General features: G+C 48.2%; 1 protein-coding gene across 1 annotated transcript; it reads left to right on the forward strand.

The window, feature by feature from the left end:
- Window positions 1-697: 697 nt before the first annotated feature.
- On the forward strand, window positions 698-23,749 carry LOC137461337 (serine/threonine-protein kinase ULK1-like; the record flags this gene model as incomplete). Its single annotated transcript, XM_068171108.1, has 13 exons — window positions 698-867; window positions 4,392-4,543; window positions 5,360-5,443; window positions 6,034-6,296; window positions 6,981-7,165; window positions 8,181-8,296; window positions 8,875-9,018; window positions 11,556-11,743; window positions 14,141-14,319; window positions 14,846-14,964; window positions 17,993-18,150; window positions 18,331-18,466; window positions 20,362-23,749. Coding segments are annotated over 13 exons (1,950 nt in total), but the record flags the coding sequence as incomplete, so codon positions are not given.
- Between the last annotated feature and the right edge of the window lie 3,100 nt (window positions 23,750-26,849).

Below are 26,849 nucleotides of genomic sequence, written 5' to 3' on the forward strand. Positions count from 1 at the left end.
TGTACAGACTAAGAGTTATAGGGGAAACTGCCACCTGGGGGAATAGATGCCCTGTGTGAATGGCTTAATGGGCTTGGTTGGAACTAGAAGGAAGTCTGAGGCTTGCAGGATGGGCTCACCCCGTTTTCTGTGTGGTGTTCTGGCTGACCTTGATGGGCCTGTAGACACCAGCTTCTGTCCCCTGGATTGATTGCAAGTTGTCTTTTCCACCCTGTAGTTAGCTCACAAACACTCTGATAGACACCACCAGCTTGTATTCTCTTCATGGTGTGCTGAGAGTTCCATGGAGATGCCACTGCTGCAGCAGTGCCTCTGCATGAATCACAGGTAGCTTCTGGCAGCAAAAAACTTTGTTGGTGTCCTTTGTGCGCCACAGCTGTTTAGCCCCTGTTTAGTGATGTGCTCCTTGGCTGTAGATCTGAGCTGTTGGAAACTAGGCCAGTTGTGGCCTGAAATAGCAGGGCTCCAATTTTCCTGGAGGGAGTGGTGTGCTTGGGTGGCTGTTTGAACTTCAGTCTGTGGGTGGGAATGGTGCTGGAAGAGTGGTGCCTGCTTTCAGGAGGTGTGTGGTGCCAATTCCCTTTGATACGGCTTTGAACTATCCCCAGCGTAAATCCGCACGCCGGGAGCCGCCAAGGCAGCGCTGCCTGTGTTAGGTTGCTCTGTGAAGACAGAACCTCCAATTACCTTGCTGAAGGCCCACCCCTTATACGAGGCTTTGGTTGTGTCTCCTTTCAACAGCCGGCCAGGGCAGTTTTCCAGCAGCAAGTACGGACACTCGGTGCCCATTCCGGTCCCGACGCAGATCCACAACTACCGGCGGATCGAGCAGAACCTGCAGTCCCCCAACCACTGCAGCTCCCCGCGGTAAGTGCTGGAGCTGGCCAGAGAGGGCTCTTCTAATACAGCCTGAGGCTTGTAAACCAAACTGTTCTCTGTACCTCTAAATTTCCCAGGGTGCTGGGCTCCCCTCATTCCTGTAGCGAGCCAGTGTGGTGTGTGGTATGTGCTATGTAGGGACATAGTTCAGGAGTATTTTTGTAGTGATGTTGAGATTTGTTTGTCACTAAGCATTCCAGGTTTTACCTGTGTATATGCAAGACAGTTCCTCAGTGCAGGCTGTGCCCCTTTGTGTTTGATAGCTTTTCCCAAGCCAGCTGTGTTGGGATGTCCAAGCAGAGAATATCCATCTGGCAGATACCCTTCTAAAAGGAAAAAGTTGAGATGAACAACTGAAATGGATTGGGCTGCAAGACTTCCCTGACTTTACCTTAATTAGTTCCTGTAGCTAGTCACACCAGAGATGATGAGTCTTACACGAGTTGCATATTAATGTGGTTATGCAGCCAGGACTAATTGCATCATGAGCAATTTTTGCCTGTGAGGCAGAGCACGTTTCCCGAAGGAGCCATCAGGAGGTCCTGGATGCCAGCCTTCGGCCGTAGAGCTGACCACCTGACTTCACTGGCACTGCCTTCTAAATCCTAGACACATAGGGCTTCTGTTTCTTCTCAGGTACAATTTCTGGTGCTTGCTGGTTTGACACCTGGGTTGACAGCAGCAGTCCAGGTCATGGGCTGGTTGGACAGGGATTCAAGATGTTAAAGTGTTTGTGCAGCTGGGGCATTTAAACAGAAGTCTCTCAGAGGTGTCACGGCTTATTTTGGATGAGTTGCTCTGGAGTCTGGATTAGTTTAAGTTTAGATTTCAGAAGTAGGGTAATACCTGTGTTAGCCTTTGGGCTTCAGCCAGCCTAATTGAGGATAAGCCTTATTCTAAGTGGACCCAGAAGCAGAGACACAATCAAGGATCAGCAGAGATTGTTTTGTGCCAGTGTTACTTTTGTACTATTTTAAGTTCACTTGAAGTGTGTGGCAGGTTTTGTGGTAAGCTCCTTCCTATTTCCTATGTGCCTTGTGCTTCTGGCAGCAACATTTGTGAGCCCTGTTAGTGTTGGAACTCACAAAGGAGTCCTGGTTATCCATGTGACATGAAGTGAGAGCTGTGGAGAAGGTGCAGAGGATGCCCCTTGGCATGCCATGCCTGCCCCAGACCTGGCAACAGGCTGCTGTGTTGAGGTTCACAGCCTGCAGCTACCAGCCCAGGATCAAACTGTCATGTTTTGCTGCTTCTAGTCACCACTGTGTAATGGTGAGATTAGCATCATCCCTGCAGAGGAACTTGAGGAATGGGCACAATCAGGATGACTCACGCTCCGCTTTTAGCATCTTTGCAAAATCTCTGATGTCATGTTTGCTCCTGCCCCAGGAAGCCATAGTTATCTCTTGCCATCACTTCCTCTAATCAGCCCTTTCAGTAGACACCCTTCAGGAATGGAAGGAGACATTTTCATCAAGCATGTAGTGTGTGTGATTCCACCTTTCCATCAGGGGTATCAAATAGGCCATTAGAGCCAAGGGCCTCATCACGTTTGCCAAGTCATTTGGCTGCAAAACTTGATGTGGACACTCTTGGTTCTGAAAGGCTGACCACTGTCATCTGACTGGCTGCTGTGTGCCTGTGTAACATGGCTTGGTTGTGGGTAGATACATTGCTTGTTGAGGTGGTAATTATGTGTGAGTACTTTTGGCTGCCTCACCTGCCCTGCTCATCTGCTTGCTTGCTTGTCCCATGTGCAGTAGGGTGGCATTTGACATTCCATATCTTTCAGCAGCAGTCAGCTGGTGGGTTTATTTTTCTGCCAGTTCTGGAGAGATAACATTCAGCCTTCTGGATGGCTCTTGTTGGGGAGACTAAAACACAAAGAGGACACACACATTTTGTCACTGAACAGCTAGGTGTCTTCTCACCTTACCAGGTGCCCATTTCCTTGTTGGGTGCTCATTTAGCTTCAGGACCAGGCACTTGATGAGCATTAGGCTTCTGAATCTGACAGAAGTGATCTTTAGGTTAAAATTGTAGAGGATTTGCTTTTTGACTATAGCATGGAGTCATCTGAGAAATGTAGTAACAGCTTGAAAAATGGGGTGGTGGATCAAATTCTTACCTCTCAGCTACTGAAATGGAGTTAAAAAAAATAAATGTTGTTTTTCTTTGTTTTCTGAAATGTGGCATTGAAGTAAAACATCCATCCAGTAGTGTTGTTGAGCAGTTGCACTGCCACTTCATCAGGCTGGCCCTGCCATTCCTGGGTAGTGCAGCTAGCCCAGGCTGGGCTGCTGAAACCCATATGGCTTTGTTCCTCACTGAGAGAGGAGGCAGGATACCTTGGTGACAGCATCTTTTAGTGGCTTGAGAACAGAGGGTTGTGGGTTTTTTCAGCATATTCATTGATTCCTCTCCAGAAAACCACCTGCTGGCTGAGACTAATGTTCCTTTAACGAGGGGGGGTGGGGTGGGGTGGGAAGTGCTTCCAAACTGAGAGCAGAATGAGGGCTTTGATGAAAAGGCTGTTTTCTCATATAGCTGAGTGTAATGGGAATCGTGGTGGAGGAGCCTGCAGAGGCAAAATGGCATTTCAGTAACTAGAGTTCAAGGCTGTGTGTGCTCAACAAGTGGTGAAAACATTAAAATACTGGAAAAGAATTAATTGAGGTACAGTAATCCCATCTCTCTCCAGAGTGAGGGTTCTGCCTGTCCCCTCTCCCCCACTAGTCTAGGTTCCTCCTTTGTTTCATTTTAGCAGCTGGTTAATACTTGAGGTGCCAGCATGTGTGGGCTGCACAAATGAATTGTAACTCCTTAAGGTGAAACTTCACAAGGGGTTTAGAGGCCAGGCAACTCTGACTGTGCAGACCAAAGAGAAATTCCTCTGGGTAGTATTGAACTGTTTCAGATCTGACAGCCACACACTGCTCTGGTTTCCTCTGTAGCTTCTGATTTGAGTCAAAGCTCTCTGGAAGACTCTTTGGTAACCCATGGACACAGGTTACCTTCACATAGCACAACCTGCACTGTCAGAGCTTTCTACCCAAACAACTCCTCTGACAAAAGAGCAAGAGACTCAGCACAGTAGAGACATTTGAATAAAGCCCTCTCAGGGCATTCCAAAGACACTGTCTAGAATAATCAGCTAGGACAGGACAAGACATGAAATTGTGTCTGGGTCAGGACTGATGTACCTGAGAGTATCTAAAAGGGACTTGTGAATAATGGCAGGATTTCCTGATAGCAGCCAAGTCCATCTCCTTCTTTCTTCCCATTTGTCATTCTATTATGTAATTTTATTAATTGAACCTCTTGGGCACAAAGATTATCATCTTAATCTCCAATTGTGTACTCCTAGAACAGCAGGATCTTGATGCAGGATAAAGAGCCACAAAGCTCCAGTTCTGTGGAAGGTTTTGGGTGGGCTGGTCTGGTGATACTGTTCTCCTTGCTCTTCTTCACTGATACCTGGTGTAAAGTGTTCTGTTGTTGTTTCCTCTAAGGTCTGGTACGGTCAGGAGGTCTAGCAGTACAAGTCCTCTTGGTTTTCCTAAAACTGGTGCTTCCCCTCCTTACCCTGGAGAGCATGGATCTGTGCCCAGCTCTAGAAAGCTCTCCTATGGTGGTGCCAAGCCATTTATGCCATCACCACAAGGTAAGATGTCAGCTGGCATGTTGTTGCCCTAATACAATCATGTGTCTCTTTCCTCTAAAGAAGGAAGTTATGGCCAGCTGTAGATGCTGGATAACAGGGAATTCAGATCACTGTGCTCTCCTGTGGCTCTTGTCAATAGATTTTGGGAAGTGTTTTGGCCTCAGTACAATGGAGAGGAAAATACCTCTTAGCCCCAAGAAAGGCGAGATTTGTTTTGGTGCTTGCATTAAACATTGCCTGCCCTCTGAAGTGGGTTTCTGTAGATGCCAAATCTCTTTTTACTGGCTTGGGCTGGGGTGAGGAAAAAATGTAAGCCAATTATTGTCAGAGCAGAGTTCTTACCACCTTTGGAAGGCTTTGAACTTCACTGTTCAAACTGAGAAGCAGCTGTTTGAATATCTGGTAGCCTGATGTAGATGTTAACAAGCAATTTGAGTGGAAAGGAGTAAATAAAACACAGAGTGTGCAACTGATGCAATTTGCTGTTTCCTCTAAAGAAACAGACTCTGATGTAACTGTATCCCTAATGTCTCTAATCCTGTATTTATTAGCCTCTGCTGGTGGGGAAATGCAGAGTACTCCTATTCCTCTGAATTTATATCACTGCAAAGTCAGACTAAAACTGGCTAAATTACTACCAGACAGAGGCTTTCCCCCTCCTTTTACAAACCCTTTTCACTGCACAGCTAGGGCTGAGAAGATAAATCAGCATTTTTCTGTGAAAGAGGTGGTGGTGGTGTTATTGCCTATGGAAACTTGACACTGAGTAAACTTCTTTTTCTTTCTTTTTTTTTTCTTTATTGTGTTCCCTCAAAGTTGGAACAATCCCAGAGCAGCCCAGCCAGACTACTGTCCCATCTTCTCTTGGAGTAGAAGTGAGAAGCCGGATTCCTGTCACTGGTGCGTTGGTCCTTACCTTCCTGCATTATGGTTCTGGCCTTATCCAGAGGTGTCATCTCAGGGCATTCAAGGTTGGGTATGGTCCTTCAGCAGCTTCTGCTGGTGGCTGGCCAGCCAGGATATCTGTGTGCTCATGGGAGCTGGAGTAGATCCATTCACATCCTGTCAGCCAGTGTCTTCCAGTGCTGACACTACCAGTGTCACAAACTCCAATGTGGGTCACTGGAGTCATGAACTGAATGAAGGGAAAGCATCTCAGAAACCCCCAACACCCTCTATCCCAAGTGGCCTTCTCAATGTGTAATTTCCTTGCTGCTGAGCTGTGATAATGGGGGTCTCTTTCTCTGTAAGGGCTGCAATGAAGGAAAGCTGCTACACTTTTGTTTCCCTGAAGTTCATATCTCTTCTTCCTGTAGAGTCAAAACCTGATCAGGCCTAGCATTTTCATGGCTGTGATCAGAGTTATTATCCTTAGCCATCCACTGAGGGTTTTGGTCTGTAGGTGTTTGGGCAGTGGATCCTGGGATCAGGGTGGCTTTTTTTGTGTTAGAACCAGGAAATGATGTCGTTTGTCACTCTGGGTCCTCCAGGTTCCTCGGCACCTGAACAGTCTCCTCGAGGGATGGGCTCCCGGCTCCACAGTGCTCCCAACCTGTCGGATTTGCATTGCTGCAGGCAGAAGATAACCAAGCAGCACTCTGATCCTCTTGTTGCTCACTTTGGTCACAGCTCAGCCAGCCAGCCCCTGCAGATTCATGGCTTGCAGCACTGCCGGCAGCTCAGATCCTCACCAAAGCTGTCTGAGTTCATGCAGAGAAGCCCTTTGCCAACTATCGTGGGCTCCCCTACAAAGGTATGTCAAGGAGTCTGCCTTTGGGGTTCTCATGGCTCAGTCTTTTGGAGTGTTTGGGGGTTAACTGCTGCATGCTCAGCTAACTGACCTGGATTTATCACCACTGACTCACTTTTCTTCAAGGGCTGTGTAGCGATCTGTGTGGAACAGGGTAGTGTCCTAGTTCTTAGTGGACAGATCTCACTTGGCAGCAGTGTTCACCAGCTGAGCAGAATCCAGGGCTTTAAACAGGCAGTGAAAAGGAGCTGCCCAGCTTAGGCAGCAGCGCATTAGTGAGCTGCAGTGCCTGTGCTGGGTGGCACATGGACTCTGCTTGTGACGCAAATGTGTCCGGTAGGAATCCCCAGCAGAGACGGCAGACGGTTAAGCAGGTGACAGCCCTGGTGGTGTCTCATGCAAAGCTGGCACTGTGACAGCGTTTTCTTTGTTTATGTTAGGCTGCTACAAATTTTCAGCAGAGTTTGTTGTCTGTTCATTTTAGTCTTTCAGGGATTGAGGACAAGTAACTGTGTGGGGTGGGATTCCTACCGCTTTGTTTCAGGCAGCTTGTTAAGTGTACAGTTGATTTTTGATGAATTAATGGGAGAGGGGCAAGGAGAACCATGCCTCTTGGTTTTAAAGAGACATCTCTGGGTTGTTGGTGGTGGTGTTTTGTGGTTTCTTATTTTTTTTTGTTCTTTTTAGGCTGTGTCCCCATTTGAGTTTCCCAAAACCCCAAGTTCCCAGAATCTCCTCACCCTCTTGGCCCATCAGGGGGTTGTGATGACTCCAACACGAAACAAGACCTTGCCAGACCTGAAGGAGATGGGGCATTTCCACTGCCAGCAAACTGGCTTGGGATTGAGGCCAGTGGAAGAGATCAAGGGCAGGTGAGCTGTAAGCTGGTCTATACAGTGATGCTTCATTCCCTAATATGGGATGGATGGGGCAAATTTCAGATCCCTGCTAACACTAGAGATGAAATGGAGCATCTGTAAGTGTTCTGAGGATATCTGCTAGAGCCCTTGGCCTGCAAGCAAATATGGTGCAGATTTTTAAAGTCTGCCTCTGCAGGGACAGGCCATGACCTAGATTTTATAAAATGAAAGCTTGTCTGCTGCTTCACATCATGTTTAGTGTCCAGGGTTTCATCAGGTGGGGTTGCAGGATTTTGTTATTAGACCAGGCTGCATGCAACTATGCAGACACATGTCTTGCTCTTTGTGGAGCCATTGCCTGTTGTGGATGAGAGGGTGTTATGGGGGTGTGTTGGCAGTTGAACAGTGGGCACAACTCTTCAGGGCAGTTAGCTGCTCAAAAACCACATGCTGTCATGGGCATTGCAGGATGCAAAGTCACTCAGGTGTTAGTGCTAAGCTTCTCTTACTTGCCTCTCTGCAGACTGAAGCTTTCTCCAGTGCTCTGGGGAAGTCCTCTGATAGTAATTTCTGTAGTCAGTGTTTGCATTACTGCAACTACTCACAGTATCACAGTACGTTAGGGGTTGGAAGGGACCTCAAGAGATTGAGTCCAACCCTCTGCCAAAGCAGGATCACTTAGGGTAGTCTGCACAGGAATGCATCCAGGTGGGTTCTGAAGGTCTCCAGAGAAGGAGACTCCACAGCCTCCCCTGGGCAGTCTGTTCCAGTGCTCTGTCACCCTCACTGTAAAGAAGTTTCTCCTCATGTTGAGGTGAAACATTCTCTGTTCAAGTTTGAACCCATTGTCCCTTGTCTTATTACTTGTAGCAGGAGGTGCTTCAGATGCTCTGCTGAGAGAGGAAGAGTGGGGATGCCAGCTCCACAGTGTTTGCTGTGGACCAGGAATGGCACAAACTGCAGTGGAAATTAGCTGAAACTATGCACCTGTTGACTTTCTGCATCATGTTGTACGTTTCCCTTTCAGATCTCTGAGCACAGGCAGGCTCACTGACCTGCTTTTGAAGGCAGCCTTTGGGGCACAGATCTCAGAGGCCGGCAGCAGCGACAGCCTGAACAACGAGAAGCCGATGGAAATCGCAGGTAGGTGGGGAGGCCAGGCAGATCTGGCAGGGTGTCCTGGGCTGGGGCAAACAGTTTGCCTATGTGTCTCCCAGAAATGGGAGGCTGCTCTTCTGATGGCTTTTGGCAAAGGAGGTGACTGCCGTGTGTGAGGAGCATTTGGTGTCTGCCGTGGAGCGCTCGGAGGCCTGTGGGCTGTGTGCTGTGTGTACCTGTTGGCCACTGGTGTGATTTCTGTAGGCAGGGCTTCCTCTCTTGGCCCCTTCTGAATGCAGTCACATGTGGAAGTGGGGACTTGCTGCCAGGCGACTCTGATATGAATGGCTCTGCAAGGGTGGGTCTTCCTGGGCTGTCAGGTTGGGAAGCCAGGAGGGGAGAACAGCTGCAGCAGTGCCTGAGGCTGCCAGGCTCCTGTACTGTCATGGTGCCAGCCTGGCCCAGCCCTGTTCTCAGGAGGTGCCTCCAAAAGCAGCACTGGCTTCTACTGGTCACCATCTCCTGAGAGAGGCTGCAGGAGCCTGAAACTTCACTGAGAGGCACACCATGCTCTGAGTAACTTTCCTGTAATGCCAGTCTGCACGTTTCAACTGTCTCCCCAGCTCCCTCAGGTGCTTACGGAGGGACCCTGCACTCTGGTGCCCGGGCTGGGGGCTCTGCCAGCCCGACCCCAGTGATTTTCACTGTCGGATCCCCTCCCAGTGGAACAACCCCCCCACAGACCACGAGGACCAGGATGTTTTCAGGTAAAAGGCTGATACCTACCTGCCGGTTCCACTGGGAATGCCTGGGGGCAGAGCAATGTGTTAAATTCCATGCTGCTGAACACTGATGGTGGCACAGTGCTGCCTAGAGCACAGTCTATAGAGCTGAGCTGGTCTTAAAAAGTGTTTGAGGTGTCGCTGCTGCCAGCAGCAGTTATTGCTGATAACTGTTTGCACTGGCACAAGGACTAATGCCAGGTAGTGGTTTTCCAGTACCGGAAGAGACAGGCAAACTCTTCTTCTACTTCATTGCTCTCTGCTTCAGGAATAATGCTGCAGCTGTTCACAGACCCACTGTTGCTGACAGGTCAGCAAATGTAGAGATTGTGTTGTGCTCTGATGGTTTTCCCTGCGGGTTTTAGATGAGCTGTGGAAAATGAGTGCGACCGTCCATGCCCAACAATTTCAGTGCATAGGCACAGTTAGGAAAGAGCCAGGGAGGCTCTGTATGCAAATTTCCTAGTGGTGTTACTTATGCCCTGAGCTGCTGAAGTAGGAAATGGGGCAGTGCACTCCTGCTTGACTCCTTTTGATACACCAGTGCTCTGGCCTCATCAGCCAATAGTTGAGGCTGCGGTAATTGGCTCTCTTGGGATAGTGCGTCTGGGAGCTGGAGTCTGTGTTCAGTGTAAGAAGATATTTGGACTCCTCTGTTTGCATTTTTGGCTTGTTTTGGGTCCTCATCTTGGCTGTTCTTCCTCTGAATCTAGATGAGACTGTTGTTCTTAATTAGGTTTGAATGGGGAAGGATTGGATGTAACAGTGAAGAAGCTGCTTGCCTGGGATGGGGGACACATGGGCCCAGTCCCTGGGTATAGCTTCCGTTTCTGTTGTAATTAAAACCATTCACAACTGGAAAGTTGGAGCCATAATCCTCTCTTTGTCTCTTCTCTTTAGATGGTAAGCTCTGTAGGGCAGAGACTCTTACCAAGTGTTTGACAGGCCTGTAGTACAATGGGGTTACTCTCCTGACTACAGCCTCTAGCTACTACTGCAATGTTATGAATAGAGACTTCAGGCTTCCTGTGTTGCTTTTGTGGGGATAACAGCAATTTGGAAGCAAATCCAAACACCACTTTTTAGCAGATTGATATTTGGATGCTTGAGGTCTGCCAAACAGTCAGATATCTGGGAGAGAAGGCTGTTGAATAATGACCCTCCAACAAATGCACAGCGTTAGGTGAAAGCAATCAAAGCAAAACCACTTGGACTATTAGGTCTGTGCAGTAACTCCTTATGGTAGAGTTAATGCACAACATTAATGGTGAAAAGGGAAGCTTTGTCAGCTGAAACTTTGCCCCCCAAGTGCTTGGACAAGCCATGTGTAAGATAACCTGACAGACACAAAGGCAGAGCCTTTTCAGGAGTCATGACAATTTCTGCAGAAAGCCTCTTGGAATTGGAGGGTCCCCAGAATGTGATACTGTTGGTCCCTTCCTCTGTCTGAAAGACCTGGAAATACTCTGTTGCCTTTGATGATCCACTTAGCTTTGAAGCATCGCTGCCCACAGGGAGAATGAATGCTTTGGGAGGAGAAAAAATTGTGCAGGTCAGTTGTGCAATATTGTATTGCTGCATCTTTTGAAGGCTTGGGTAGGGTAGCAAATTAAATCGGTGGATAGAAGCAACATCTCCCTCCAAAGGATCTGTGGCAACAGGGAATATCACCTTGGTAGTATTAGCAGAGCATTGTAGCTGGTATTGGCATCCCTCCACCAGACAGAAAAGATTCCTCTGTGGCAGTATGTCAGGGGATATGAAGTCCTTTGGAAGTGATGAATGGGTTATGAATAGCCTGAGACAGAAACTCCTTTTGAAGTGTCCATCTTTTGTATGCAGTGTGTTCTTAAGATGCATTCAGTAGTCAAGAAGGGAGAAAGATGATGGGGTGAGAATTATGATGGGTACCTTGCTTTCAGTGCTTCCTGAATCCTGAGTTTAGGATCTTGACTCAGCTGAAGTCACTTACTTCTCTTGCCCAGCTTCCTGTTTGTAAAGAGGAGGAAACACAAATGCAGGGCATGTCATGGGAAGCTCTCCTGGTCTGCATGTAAGTGGCTGGTGGTGTAAAACCATGAGAAAAACCTCACTTACCAAAGCTGCTCCTTCACTGATGGTGTAAAAGCTAGGAAGCTGAGGTTCAAACCACACTGCTCCATGATGGGGAAGTTGGCTGTGGTGGTGTACACTAAAAATCAGCCTGAGATACTGAGACAGGATTCAGAAAGGGTTTGGACAGAACCCCAAGGCAGTACTTCTGAGTTGTCTCCATAAATGACACATGTTCTGGAAGGTGCTTAAAATCTGCTTGAGCCTGCAAGCTGGTCTGCCCGAGTTTGAGGAGCTTATGTCGGGAGGCGGTTATTCCACATCAAGAGCCCATACGTCATCATCCAAAGTTCCTGTTGCTGCTTCCTATCAGATCCTGGATCCTACAAGATTGTCCCATCTGCTGGGCAAGGAGTACCTGGCCTACTGTGAATGTCTTCAGTAATTCCTTTTCCTGTTTTTCTTCTCAGTGGGGTCTTCCAGCTCTCTCAGTTCTGGAGGCTCATTCACCGGCAGGCACTTGGCGGTGGCAGCTGGTGGGGATGCTGTGGAAGGGCCCTCAAGCCTCCGGTACACTTTTGCCGATCCCATCACTGCCAACCTGGAAGGTGCTGTCACGTTTGAGGCACCAGAGCTGCCTGAGGAGACGCTGATGGAGGTGAGTACATAGCAGGGATTGATAGGGGCAAGGAATGGGGGAACTGAGCTGGCTGGAGAGTGTGAGCTGTGCGGTGTATCAGTGACTGCCTGCTGTGTGCACCTGGGGTGCCAGGCAGCAATATGGCCTCTGCTGAAAGGAACTGAAAACAGTCACCCTGACACTTATGCTGCTGATGGAGGTGGGGGGACACCATGTTCTGTACCAGAAAGCTGACCAGATTGTTGAGCTGAAAGGCTGCCAGGCTCCACTTCTCTGCAGGCTGAGAACAGGCTGAAATAGAGCAAACGCTTCTGTGGCCGAGATATATTTGAAATGTAGGTCAGGCTGCCCATTGTGGCAGAGGTGGGAGGCAGGTTTAGTCACAGTTTAGTTCTGCTTTTGATAACCTCCTTGGGCTGTGTGGGGCTGAGGAAGGCTCTTTTGTATCTGAATTTTGCTGGTGTTGATAAAAGCTCCCTAGATACCTGCAGAGACATGCATGCATTGTTTCAGGGATGTGGCTTTGCTCTTCTGGTTTTGTCTTGTGCAATGCTTGGTCAACTTTACATTGAATTGCATTCATTTGCTTCATCATCTTCAGAGCCACAGAGCTAAAGACTTTGAGCATTGATGTGATTGCAATAGTACTGAATTTAACTAAGCATCTTAACCTCTGTGAGGTCCCAGAAGTATGGGGCCCTACCAGCTGCTGCAGCTTTGGACGTTGGTCTGGAGTGTCCTGAGTATCAACTTGATCTCGTTAATCACACTCAGCTCAGCTTCTGTGTCTGTAATGAGTCATTTGGGTCCAGTTGTCATTTCTCCTGAGCAGAGTAATCCATTAGCAAGTCATAAAACCTTTACAGTAGATTTCAAGAACCTTTACAGCAGATTTCAAGACGCCTTTGTGCTCGGTGGAGTTGGCCAGAATGCAGACCTGGCAGATCTCCTGATTTCTGCTGATACTTTCAGGGCATTGAAATCTTCTCTTTAGGCACCCTTGTTTGTATTGAGCAAAGCTGTTGAAGTCAGATGGGTGGTTCTTCCATCTTTTGTAAGAAGTTTCTTTAGGTGCAGACAAGGCAAATTGAAGGCTGAGATTAGTTTCTTTTGCAGTGCTTTAAAAACAATACAGAAGTGGCTAGGGAAGGAAAGACTCCTGTGACAGCAAATGAGGCCATGAATGCCAGCACCATGAATGGAAGCTGACTGTATAAGGAGAGGAGGACTGTGCATTGGTTAGAGATACTAGGGTGAGACCTGCCAGATCTCAGCAGTTTCCTGCTCTGCTACAAACCTCTTGTATGACTTGGCAATTACTTAATCTCCAAGTTCCTCCTCTGATTTTAAATAAAATAGAGGAAGATAGAGATAACACTTCTTACCTTACTGGACTGTCCAGGTAGCAAGGTAATGGGAGAAGAAATTCATATTTCAGATAGTCAAAGCTGCCTTAGCAGCAAAGAGCCTGAGCCAGTGAATGAAAAACAAAAGCATGAAGAACTTGAGAATGGGGAGGTTTGAGAGTTTCATGCAGGAAACCTCCTTATGAGCCTCCTTTTGAGAGAACTGGGCCACTGAGTAGTAGAAGATCAAGCAGGTTAGCCACTTCTCTAGAGAGAGAGTACAAGCAGTGATCCAGACAGCAATTCGTTTTCTGGGACCCACAAGCATTCAGTTTTTCCACAAATACTGACTTCCCAAAAATGTTTTCAGTGACTTAAGCAATGCAGCTGCCTGGAAAAGGGATAATCCCCTTTGATCTGTAACAGCAGAGGAAAAACTGCTTTCAAATGAACACAGCACTTGGGGTGTGTGCCACCCACTGAAGTGGCAAGAAGCTGCAGGTAAAAGTTTGCTCTTGCTGTCCCTTCAGAGGACCTTACCCAGGGCTCACTGCACTGAACTGTGAGGATGTGAAGACCAAGGGTTAAGTTAGGCTGTAGGATGGGACACACTGTTTGCAGTTTGCTGTGGCACAGGAGATTGTCACTTAGGAAGTCCACACCCGCTTTCTGTTTTGTACCAGCATTGCTATGCTGGGGACCAGAGCTGGGCCTGTGGTGCACCTGGTCTCTCCCTCTTCCTTGGCTGAGTTCTGAAAGAACCCCACAGAGTTGGGATCTCCCTTGGGAAGGGGGTATGTGATTTTGGACCAAGTCTCATCAGCTTCTCAGGGAGCTGACTGGAAATTTCTGGCCTGGGGCTGTTGCTTGCTGCTGTTACTGTGGAGGAGGAAGTGGAGTGGTGTGGTGTGGGGAGATCAAGGCTGAGTTTGGCTGTCCCTGCTCAAAGCAGACTTGTAGGGGAGGTTGGGGCCCAGGTGGAATGAGTCACTGGCACAGCCTTAGGTGAGCAGCAATCCCTGGCCTGCTAGCTTCCTCTCTAACCCTCACCATGGCATCCCTTCCACAGCAAGAGCACACTGACATCCTGCGCAGCCTCCGCTTCACCCTGGCCTTCGTCCACTACGTGATGGAAATCGCTGCCCTCAAGGGCAGCTCCAGCGAGATGAGCAGCTCGGTGACGTCCGAGTACCAGCTGCAGGAGAGCGTGGTGGCTGACCAGATCAGCCTCCTAAGCAGGGAATGGAGGTAAGGACCAAGCAGGGAGCTGCCCAGCTTCCACCTATTCATAGAATCAACCAGGTTGGAAAAGACCTCAGAGGTCATCAAGTCCAACCGGTTACCTAATATCTAACACCTCATGACAACTAAACCATGGCTCCAAGTGCCACATCCAGTCCTCTTTTGAACACCTCCAGAGACAGCGACTCCACCACCTCCCTGGGTAGCATATTCTAATGGCCAACTACTCTTTCTGTGAAGGACTTTCTCCTCACCTGCAGCCTAAATTTCCCCTGGCACAGCTTGAGACTGTGTCCTCATGTTCTGCCACTGATTGCCTGGGAGAAGAGATCAACCCCCACCTGTCTAGAACCTCCTTTCAGGAAGTTGCAGAGAGGAAATAAGGTCTCCCCTGAGCCTCCTCTTCTCCAGGCTAAACAACTCCAGCTTCCTCAGCCTCTCCTCATAGAGCTTGTGCTCTTCTCTCACTCCCTCCCTGTCCTCCTGTGCCACAAGTCTTCGAGGACACTTAACGCTCTCCCTATCCTTGCAGCTATGCCGAGCAGCTTGTGCTGTACTTGAAAGTAGCAGAGCTTCTGTCCTCGGGGCTGCAGATGGCCATAGAGCAGATCAAAGCTGGCAAGCTGTGCCTCTCCTCCACCGTCAAGCAAGGTAAGGGGCTGCTGGGCATGTGACACAAGGGATTGACCTGGCATGGAAGGATTAAAAGTATCACAGAGGGTATGGAGGGGGTCAGTTGAGTGTGAACCCCCCACTGGTATGGGCTTAGTTCTTATTCATAGAATCTTGTTAGGGTTGGAAGGCACCTCAGGGATCATCTAGTTCCAACCCCCCTGCTGTGGGCAGGGACACCTCACACTAGATCAGGTTGCTCAGAGCCCCATCCAGCCTGGCCTTAAAAACCTCCAGGGATGAGGCTTCTACCACCTCCCTGGGCAACCTCTTTCAGTGTCTCACCACCCTCATGGTGAAGAACTTCCTCCTAACATCCAATCTGAATCTACCCATTTCTAATTTGTTTTCCATTCCCCCTTGTGGTGGGTTGAAGTTTGCCATTCACATTAACTAAGCACAACCAACTCAGCAGGAAGCAGATGGAAGCGGTATTTACAAGCAATAACTACACTCTACAATGGAATGCAATGAATATGTACAAAATACACAGTATTTACAATGAGAAAATAGCATGGAAACCCCCCTGGTCAAAACAACCAGGGAAGCTGCTCCACTGCCCTCCCTCCAAAACCTCCCAGACCCCTCTGCACCAAGAGAGAGAGAGAAGCTGAGAGAGAAGCAATGTTAGTCTTCTCTCTAGGTCAGCCAGAAGCATTATCTTCCCAGCAGAACAGCCAGACCAGAGAAGAAAAGAAGGAATGGGAGTGAAATGTGTAAGATGTTTATAGAACATCTGCTTCTATACCAGACATTCTGTGTCCAATGAAATTTGTTTAGGGTAATCTTTTGTTTTCCTTTTTACACCCAGTAGTGAATTCTACTTTTCTGCTCAAACTCTGCAGCTTCATTTTAAAGGCATAGCCTGAAACTGCCACACCCCTAGTCCTATTATCACCTGGCACACCCCAAAAAGTCCCTCACCAGCTTTCTTGTTACTGTCCCCTTGCACAGCTGGGCCTTTTTAATTCACACTGAGGGGAATGTTCCTCTCTTCACGTAGACTCCATCTGAACACTCCTTGCTCAGGCCCCTGTGAGAATCTTCAGCACAATTTAGTGAGAGGAGAACGTCCCTTACCTGATTCCTGGTACACCTCTCTCAGGTGTGTGTTTGTGCTCGATGTGAGTCCAACCTAATTACACAGTGTGTGTCCTAGGAAGTGCTTACTTGGCACATGGGGACCTGTCTTGGCAGTGATGGTTTTTCAAATTAAACAGAAACACAGGAAGTAAAATACTGGTGATGCCAGAGTCACTTCTTTGCAGCCTTGCATTTGCATCTGGCTGGCTTGTGACTGCCAGCTGGCTGTGATTCAGTGAGTAGGAAAAAAATGATGTTCAAATTACTACCATCTATATAACTTTTAAAGCTACCATTGTAATACTGCTGAGGGAGCTTTTTGAAGCACTTGAGGTACTTGACCCACCAGCTACCTTCTGCAAGAGCCTCCTTTGTGAAAGCACTCCTGATGCCTTAGGATGGGGTGTAAAGAAAGCTGAATACAGGGAGCACACATGGGTTGTAGCAGGCAATATGGAGCAAGATACACAGGTCTAGCTACGTGTCTTCCATGAGTTCAGGCTCACAGGGAAGTTGTCATAACCCCAATAAATGACTGCCTTTCAGCACTGATTGCAGCTTCTGTGTTTATAGTGTAACTTGCCTCTTAGTGTGTGGCAGTTGGGCAAGGCTGCCTTGCCTTGTTTCTCTCCCCACTAAATGCTGCTCCCTTGAGGTTTTTCAGGGCACAATGAGGACAAGAGGGTTTTCAAGGTATTTGTGTCTCATGTATATGGAAAAAGCAGGGAAGCACAATGGGACACTGCCCTGGAGTGTCCTTGGGCAGCGTGTGCCAGACAGGCTCACTACTCCCAGTCATCCCCTTTTTCCTGACAGGAAAGCTCTGGGCACAGCTCAGAGCTTTGGCTGAACTCCACAGAGGGAGGATATTGCTGTAGTTGTCTGTTTAGTTCTTAAGTAGTCTCTCTTGACTCTGAAATGTTTCATTTCACTCTGCTGATGTGACCCACAAGCTTTGGGGTTCTGCTTCCTCTGAAATTCTTCCTGAGCAAGGCTGATCTGACAGGGTTATGCTTTTGTGCCTCAGTCCTTTTCAGCGACAAAGAGTTACAGCAGCCTTCTTTCCTGGAGGCAGGCTCTTCTCTGGCGCTCTGCCTGGGAGGGATAGAGGTCATCATAGGGCCTGGCTACCACCTGAGATTGCCCCTCTGCAGCATAGCTGAGAGAGGCTGGTTCATGGTATGGGTTGATTTGTCTACCCCAGGAGCAGGTCATGCAGCATGGGGATTTCCAGCCATGCACAAAGCACTCAGTACTCCTCAGCTGTTGGTGGGAGTTTGTACTCTGCACATCTGTGTAATACATCTATGTGCTCAGTACTTCAGCACATCTTCCTAGGCATGCAAGAGGGACACGCAATCCTGTGGCTGCCAGTTTGGGTCGTTATTGAATCCTCACATTTGATTCCTGATTTTGTCCCATACTAGCTGCTGCGGCTGAGGAAAGGAGAGGCCCTTTCAGCTTTCTGGGACAGCAGAGTCCCAGGAGAGAATCCCTTGGTTAGTGCTGCTCATGCACACTGAGCTCCAGCAGCTACCACATGCAGGTCAGGTCCCTCTTCACAGCGTGTCAGCACCCATCAAGGAGCAGAAGCTTTGTATCTGGCACGTCTGTTGCTGCTGGTGGTGTGTGAGACATCTTGCACGGTGCAGACTCCTTTCTGCCTTCTGGCAGCTGAAGGAAACAAAAATAGACCTGGCCTCAGGTGAACTAGGTGTATGTGTGGGCTTTGCCATGTGCAGGCTGATAACCAGGGAAGGTGACAGAGGAAAGGAGAAAGGCCCTGTTAGTGCAGCAGGTACTTTCCTGCCGGTCTTTTGGATTTAACATAACTCTGGTGTTTTGAAGTTACTCAGCTGGGGTCCTGTGAGTGGAATTTAGGAGGTAGTAGGAGCCCCTAAATCATTTCTTTCTTTTACTGTAGTTGTGAAGAAGCTGAATGAGCTTTATAAATCCAGTGTATCATCCTGCCACTGCCTCAACATGAGACTCCAGAGGTTCTTCTTGGACAAGCAGAAACTCATGGATCGGATCAACAGCATCACAGCAGAGAAGCTTATCTTCAGCTATGCAGTGCAAATGGTAATAACCACACAGTGCCTGGGAACTCATGGGTATTGATGGTCCCTGCTGGTGGCTTTAGCAGATGGTTTTGCTTATGATGATGTGTGCAGCCTTTTGAGGCTGGGTGACAGAAATGTTCAGGCTGTTGAGGAGCCATGCTGGAAAAGTAATGTCTTGACATGGGCTTGTTGCCTGCAGGTTCAGTCTGCAGCTCTGGATGAGATGTTCCACCACAGAGAGGACTGTGCACAGAGGTACCACAAGGCTCTGCTGCTGATGGAGGGGCTGCTGAACATCATCACTGAACAGGGGGACATAGAAAACATCAATAAATGTGAGTGCTCAGTGCCTTTGTTTTTCCTCTCACTAGAGCATGTGTTTTTCTAGCTGCATGGATCAGAAATTTCAGTACCCAGCATGCTTCATTCCTTTGGCTTACATCTTGGTGGACGTAGCAGAGATCTCTTGGCTTGTTCTAGCTCCTTGCAGCCTGGTCTTCTGCTTTCCCAGCAGGAAAACTGTTAGAAGTGCAGGTTGCTTTTCTGAGCCATATTTTGAGAGCTTCCCAAGCAGAGCGATTGCCAGGGCTTTGTTGGAGCTTTCCATGTGTGAAAGAACTTGCTGAAGGAAGTGGTTTGGCACCAGCATGAGCCTGGGTTTGGATTCCAGACAGAACCATCCCTTTGATTGCACAGAGCACATGGGAGTGTGGAACTGCAGTGGCTGTCAGACAAAGGTGGCTGTTCAGCGCAGCAAAGGCTCCCTCCAGAATGTTTTCTGAAACAGGACTGCTCACCTGTCTGGTTCTCCAGCCCCAGGCCTTCATGAAGAAGGCAGCAGACAAATACTTTTCTCCTCAGCAAGTGCTTGTTGTAACAGTGAAAGCTGAATTCTTGCCTCCTTGCTATTGTTTGGCTTACTTTCCTGGAGACAGATGGACCCTTGTGTCTTCTGCTCTGAGCTGTCACTTCTCTTGTGCTTTGCCTTTGTCCGAAGGGTGTTGTTCTCTGCTGCTGTGGGCTGTGCAGCTCCATGTGGAGTAGGAGGGACTGACCTCATTTGCTCTGAGTGCACTTTCCCTGCCCTTATGGCTGGGGTTTAGTCACCTCTGGCATCTTTTTCCATGGGTGCTGGGGATGGGGGGATAGCCATCATCTGTTAGAGCATTGCAGCCTTGGCTCTGCTCAGCCTGAGCCGAGCCAGCCCATCCACAGTGGTCCCTGAAGGCATTATTGTGACTGAAGGGAGAGGCTGGCAAACCAAGCCCTGCCTCTCCCCTCTGCTGCCCACCCAAGGCTGTGCCTGGGCCGGCGGCCAGCGAGCTGCCAGCCTGCTGGAGGCGTCCGCGTGGGCAGAGCTCTCGGAGAGGTAATGAGAGAGGAGATTTCTGGCTCGGGGGCAATCAGTCAGTTAATTATCACCAACTTTCACAGCTGACAGGAGGCTCACTGAAGGGGAGCAAAGGGAGATTGGCAGGTGCTGCTTGATGCTGGAGGGCTCTAGATAGGGAATACTAAGTAGTTTCTGTTGTACCATTTCTTACCAAACCTAATCTCTGCTTTTGTCTGGAGATGCAGTTGATGCTTCTAATAGACTTCTTTTCCCAGCTGATATCCTGGTATTCCCAGGTTTACCTTATGTTCCAGTTTCCTGATTGAGCTGTTCTCTGGTAGGCTGTAGAGGGTGTGCTTTTAGTTTTAAGTATCAGGTATGTGATTCCTAGTTTCTGAGAAGTAAAATGGCCAATGTAGAAATACAGCAAGTCCTCATTTGAGAGGAACTAATTCCACCAATCATTTCACTTTTGAGAGAGTCTTGGGCTCAGACAATGAGAATCTGACACTGACCATGCTGGGCTGTGCTCTGCCTCTCAGTTGCAAGCCATGACAAATGGCATTGGAGATCTTAAATCATCTAGCCTGCTGGCAAAAGCCACTCCAATAACTGAAAGTGAATAAATTGTTCCTGGTTCTTTATAACATCTTGATGCCTCTATCAGAACCCAGCTTTCAGTGTTGGCTCTCCAATTACTCAACACTTAGACCTTCCTAGGATGCTGTTTGTGCTTAGATCCTCGCCTGCTCTAAATCACTGCCTGGTAACAATTCTCTGCTGAGGTTGGGACTGTTGGGGTTTTTGTTTGGTGTTTTTTGTCATTTCCAGTATGTTTTAATAACCTCTATATTGCCATGCACTGAGAATTCATCTCTTCTGTTGTTTCTTTCCCAGGTAAACTGTGCATTGAGCGCAGGCTGTCAGCTCTGCTGTCAGGGTTCTGTGCCTGATGGTCAGTGGTGTTCTTCACGTGCCCCTCCAGCTCATCCCTTGCTTTCCAACAGCCTGCTGCTGCTGTGCTGGGAAGCCCTTTGGCAGTAGGAGACCTGGAGGACGAACTGCTCAATGTGTTGTACTTGGACATTTTGGGAAGCCGTTCCACAGACTGGGACTCCTTGGCGGGGACGTGTGACTGCAGCAAGCACAAATGCTCCCCGGCCCAAAGGCCTGGGCAAAGATGTCACCCGTGTGGAAAGGTTTCCCTTGCTGGCAGAGGGGAAGAAGGATAGAAGTCTGCTTCTTCCCAGCACTTTGAAGGATAAGACTGCTGCCTGTCCCTCTTGCTTAAGAACAGGGTATTCAGTGCTGTGTCCATTGCAGGCAATGGATGTGCAGAAACTGCTGGCTTCAGTTAATGCTGGAGGCTGTCATGCAGAAATCAAGGCCAGTTTGTGTTCTTTCTCCTGTCCCAGCTGAGAGCCAGGCATCTGCAAGCTTCCTGGTGCCCTGAAGCTCCCCTCCTTCCTCTACTTCGTCCCTCCTCAGATGCGTTTTATGCCTTGGAGTGCTTACTGAACGGCAGAGAGGAGGGAGTCGGCTCCCTTTTGCCTGAGCGTTGCTGAAGCAGCTCCAACCTCCTGCAGACTTGCGGTGGGGCCGAGGCCGTGCCGCTGCCGGGGGGTTTGCCTGTCCCGCGGCTGCCTGCCGGCTGCCCCTGCCTGCATGGGGAAGAGACTGCGCAGGGAGTGGGAGGACAGCAGCGGCTGCTACGCTCCTGTCTTTGTGAGAAGCCAAAACAAATCCATTCCTCCCTCGATGCCCCAAGCTCAGCGGGATCCACGTGGAAGACTGGTGGCTGTTCAGCTCGGGCTGTCCGTACATATCTGCCAGGAGGAGGCGTTGGCACCGTCCTGCTTTCAGCTCCCCTTTCCCCACCCCCAGACTGAAAACACTAGCTTTGTGAATCAAAGGAGCACTTTACACACTATGGGAACTTTGGAGAAGTTGACTTTGCATCACACAACAACCCAGGAACATCACGACTGTTAGGAATGCCGTTGTTTTTATTCCTTTCCTTGCTTCCTGGTTGTTCTATTGCACTACGTGTGTGCATCTATGAATATGTATTCCCGAGGGGGAATAGGTATTGATAGAGCTGTAGCTGGTTTGTGTGTAACTGTACGTATTTAACTGTACTGTATCTTGTGAGCGTGAGGCAAAAAGCACTGCAGAGTCTGTGCTGTCCCTCCTCCATAACCAGGCAAAGCTGACTTGCAGTCTGGCAGTACCAAGATTTGTTTTGGTTTAGGTTCTTGTGTTGTTTGTTTTTTCTATTTAAATGTTCTTTTAAGGACAGTCAATATGAAAGCTCCATAGCTTTTGAAGAGCTCAAGGACAGGTGTTAAGCTCCCACACACTTACAAATTGGAAATGCTCTTGTTTGTTGTTTGTTTTCTTTTTTAAAGTTTTATTTGCTGCTTCATGTGGTTTGTTGGTGTAATATGTTTGGGGTTTGTTTTTTTAAGAGAACTCTTTTGTGGTGTTCAGTTTTACATTCAGCATTTCTTGTAAGGAGACTCTGTAGCCAAACGAGACTGCGGGTGCGAGTGGCTGGAGTTCTGGTTGGGATGCTGTGAGTGTGTGTGAGAGGAGAGCTGGCTGCCTTCCGGCTGTGTGAGTGCGTGTGTCTCTTAACTTATCAGTCATGGCAGTATTTTGGTAGTGCTGGGCAGGAAAGTATCTATGAAAGCAACTTGAAACCTTAGGCTTTTGTTTTTGGGGATCCAAGAGTAATTTGCACACGGTGGTTAAGTCCTCACTGCTTTTGGTTTGTTTGCTTCTTCTCTCGGCATTGGCGCATTCAGTGGGATTCTTTACAAGGGTTTCAGGAGCAAATTAATTGACTTTGGAGCTGGCAGCATCTTTGGCAGTGTGGGTGTTTCTGATCTGAAACGCCAGCAGACAAAATCCAAAGATGTTTCCAGCTGCCCCAACCAGGGAAGTTCAAGTGTGGCTTTCGCAAGTGCTTCAGTACTGGGCTGCTGTTACACCCTACATTCACAGCCTGCTGCTTCTGTGGCTGTTTGTGCTTATGCCTGGGAAAAGACACAAGAAAAAGACAAAATCAACCAACCAATCCCCCCCAGCCTGTGGACAGAAATGCTGAGCAGACCCAGATTGCTTCCAAAAGGCTTTTGCCAGTTCTGCAAAGGGCTATGCTGCAGGCGGGAGCGGGGCAGCAGGAGGCAGCAGGGAAGCACTAAGCCAGGCCCCACTCTGCAATACAGACCCTGCTAGCACCCCGAGCCCTCCCAGCACCCCCTTCCTCCCCCACAGAGCCTCCCACTGTGGAGCAGAGCCCAGGATCCACATCCCTGCCACAGATGTCAAGATCCCTGCGTGTGGCAAGCTCAGCACTAACCTTCTGGCTGTACTTGGTTACTTGAATGTATCAAAGTCGTCCACATTCAATGTCTAAAAGTCTATATTGCTCCAAAAAGTGGTGGTTTACAGACCTACAACCAATATATATGTCTTGTGTTTGTGTATATACATGCAAGGCTGTGTGTGTGTGTGTATGTGTGCATAGGTATGTGGCTACACACACAAACACAAACGTGTATATATCTGTTTTCTCTCAATACTTGAAACTTAGCCACTGTGCTTGAATCAAAAAACAAAACAACAAAAAAAAAGAGAAAAAAGAATGAAAACCCACCAAAAAAAAATACATAAACACACCCCATCCTGCCTAAAACAGGAAGGGTGGGGGGGGGGAAAAAAAAACCACAACCAGAAAAATCAGACAGGTGATTTACTTTTGCCATTACTTTGGTGACTTACTTTCTCTCGTTGGTTTTTTTTTTAACCTAACTGCATGTAGCGTGAAACCAACTTTTTTTGGTGACAAATATTTATTGCTTTGTAGACAATAAGATATTGAAAAGAAAAAAAAAAGGAAAAGAAAAAAAATGAAAAAAAAAATATATAAAGGACCCCCCCCCCAAAAAAAAATGACCTCCCCAACCTTGTCGAAGTTGCTGGTGTAGTCCACCTGCTGTTTTGTCATGGCTTTGTTACTGTCGCGGCGTTCGTGTCCTAGCGTCTTCAGGAGATCTCGAGAAACCTCAGTCTGCTAAACATGGATCTTCAGGTTTGTGAGAGAGAGGAGGAGGATGATATGATGATGATGCTGTTGTTCTTTTTAAGGTAATGCTTGATACTTTGTCGACAGGTTTGTTTTTTATTTGTGTTTTGTGTGGTTTTATCTTCTTTCTTTTTTTTTTTGGCTTTAAATTGTACGACACCGACTTAAGAGAATAAAATCGATTTGAAATTGTTAGTGGCCTGGACTTGGTAATTGCCCTTAGAAGCATGGAATTGTTGAGGCTGGAAGAGACCTCTGAGAGCATCAGGTCTTGCCTATGAACTAGCACCAGGACATCAGCTAAACCATGCCACCAAGCACCATATCCAATCTTTTCTTAGAGGCCTCTAGTGTTGGTGATTCCACCACCTCCCTGGGCAGTCCATAGTATCAGTCAGGATTGGAAGTGACAACAAGGATCATCTAGTTCAAACCGCCTTGCCATGGGCAGGGACACCCCACACTAGATTAGGCTGGCCAGAGCCTCGTCCAGCCTGGTCTTCAACACCTCCAGGGACAGGGCCCCAACCACCTCCTTGGACAACCCATTTCAGGGCTTCACTACTCTCATGGTGAAGAACTTCCTCCTCACATCCAGCCTGAATCTCCCATGCATCTCTCCATGCACTGCCTAAAAGTACAGTATCCAAGTAAGAGACTGAATGTGTTTGGTTCTGCCATCTTTAACTTTTCAGGTGACAAAATGCTCTTAATCCCTCTTCACAGAGGGTGAAGCCCTAAATCCATGGATGAAGCTTCTGAATTAGGGACAGCTCCGATCAGGAAACTTTCCCAATGACACCTGGCTATGCTCTCCTCTTGCTGCTATTAAAAGAGCCAGTTGATGGCAGACATTTCCCTTCCAACTAGTTGGACTCTTGAACTTTCTTCATGTTTCAGTGTTTGCAAGATCAACCTGTTGGAGCTGTTCATTCTTTGGCTCTCCACCCAAAGGAGCTGCAGCAGGGGTGTCTGATGGACATGTGGTCTGGGTGTAGGTTCATAGTTGTGCTTTTGTGAGACTTAATCATGCATTATTTTAAACTTCCTCTTGGTTTTGCCAATAGCATCAGGAAACTCTGTTACTCTGCAAGACAGATACTTCAAGGTGAAGCATGGCTAGCATGGTAGGATTTGGGTGTTTTTAATGAAGATCAAATATTTTCCTGGCACACCTGCAATTGTAATTGGACCAGCACGGCAGATGGCTTTGCTTTCTCTGGCCTGCTTTTGCTACACAAACTCACTGAGCGTGGCAGAAACTACAAGTCTCATAGAGTCACAGAATTCATTGGGCTGGAAGGCACCCTTGACGGTCACCTCCAACGCCCCTGCAGTCAGCAGGGACATCTTTAACAGGTTACTCAGGGCCCCATCAAGTTACACCTTGAATGTCTCTAGGGATGGGCCCTCCACTACTTCTCTGGGCAACCAGTGCCAGTATTTCACTACTCTCACTGTGAAGAACTTTTTCCTGCTGTCCAACCTAAATCTACCCTGCTCTAGTTTAAAACCATTGCCCCTTGGCCTTATCACTACAAGCCCCTCTAAGCAGCCCTTCCCAGCCTTCCTATTTGTCATGATTTTGGTTGCAAAACCTTTGTAGTCCATGCTCTGCTGGATCAGAACACTCTTGGAGAGAGAGCAAGGGTCTGCATCTAGGATGTTGAGAATTGTCCTGAATTACCTTGTCCAGTCCTACTCTTACAGCAGCTTCATCAACAGAGGTGTTAGCTTTCAGAAGCTGAATACCACCCTTCCACCAAATGTTTCCCAAAACTCCACTTGCTGGACCGTGTGTGGTGGTGTTGGCCAGGAGCATCCCTGGGGATAGCGCTGCCTGCCAGCCAGCCAGCCCCTGTGTGACTCAGCACCGCCCCACACAGCTCTGGGCCTCTATTGTGGCTTGGTAGGAAAAGAGCCTGTGGCAAGATGTGAGCTTACCGTGAGCTGGAATTGTTGTTTCTTCTTGCTCAACCCTATTTATAATTTCTGTTTCCTGGACCCCCTGCTTTTCCCACCACAGGGAACTGGTCACCACGTGTGTGCTCCGTGAGAACGGTCCTGCCTGGAAACGCTAGGCTCTGCTCATTTGTCATTTGCACTGACTCAGGCACAAGGAGACTCACTTCCCTCTCCCTGCAGAGCTGCCCCACAGCAGTGCCGTCACTGTTGGGGACAACACTGAGAACAGAATTTTTTTAGTTGGAAAAGAGCTTTAAGATGATGGAGTCCAACCTTTCTCTAGGGAAATCTGGTGCTAAACCATGGCCCTCAGCACCACCTCTCTGCATCTTTTAGACATCTCTAGGGATAGGAATTCAACCACCTCCCTGGCAAGCCTGTTCCAGTGTCTGAGAACCCTTTCAGTGAGAAAGGTTCTGTTATCCAACCTAACCACCCCTGGTGCAACTTGTAGACCATTTCCCCTTCTCCTATCACTTGTTACTAGAGATGAGACTGACCCCTGCCTGGCTCCAATCTCTTTTCAGGGACTTGTAGAGAGTAATGAGGTCTCCCCTCAGCTTCTTTTTTTCCTCCAGACTAAACAACCCCAGTCCCCTTGGCTGCTCCTCATAAGACCTGTTCTCCAGAGACCTTTCACCAGCTTTATTTCTCTTAAAAGTAGTTGCCCTTAAATTAAAAGCAGTGAAAACATCATGGTGGTACAAAACCTAAGCAAGAGCCTGTGGCAGCCTTTGGACAGCTGGTCAGAGCTACATCAGTCTAAATGCTGGTGTGAAGGCTGGCAGCTCAGTATATTTGGATCTTCATTCCTGGGAGGGTGGTTGGTTTTTTGTGGGATGTTTTGGGGCAGGGTTTTTTTTGGTGGGTTTTAATATGTAAAGCCCCCTTTTGAGGAAAAATCTCGTGTGTTTGCTCCCTGTGACATGGGATTGTGGTAAAGAACATACATACAAGTTTCAGATGCTGAGGGGAAGGGTTTTGTTTGAAGCTGCCTGTGAATAAGTTTAAAGGTTCAGATGGAAAACCTGTAGCAAAGCAAAGATGAACCCCAGTGTGTCCCATGCCCATGTGGGTAAGAGAACACTCAGCTGAACCCGTGGGACTCAGGCAGCACAGCAAAGGGGGAAAGTCCTAGCTGGGAAGATGCCAACAACAACAGAAATAAACAGCCTCTTCTAAAAGCACTAAACCATGAGGCCTGAACAGTTCAAAAGGACCAGTGAAAATTGCACAACTTTCTAGATGTTGGCTGTGAGGTTATCCTGATGTTGATTCTAGGAGAACACAAACCCAAGCAATTCTTCCAGGGCGTTTGGCTTCCTTTCCG

This window comes from Melanerpes formicivorus, unplaced genomic scaffold (genome assembly GCF_026170545.1).
Source record: "Melanerpes formicivorus ecotype bairdi unplaced genomic scaffold, bMelFor1.0.p_v2 SCAF_1831, whole genome shotgun sequence".
Classification (NCBI taxonomy): Eukaryota; Metazoa; Chordata; class Aves; order Piciformes; family Picidae; genus Melanerpes; species Melanerpes formicivorus.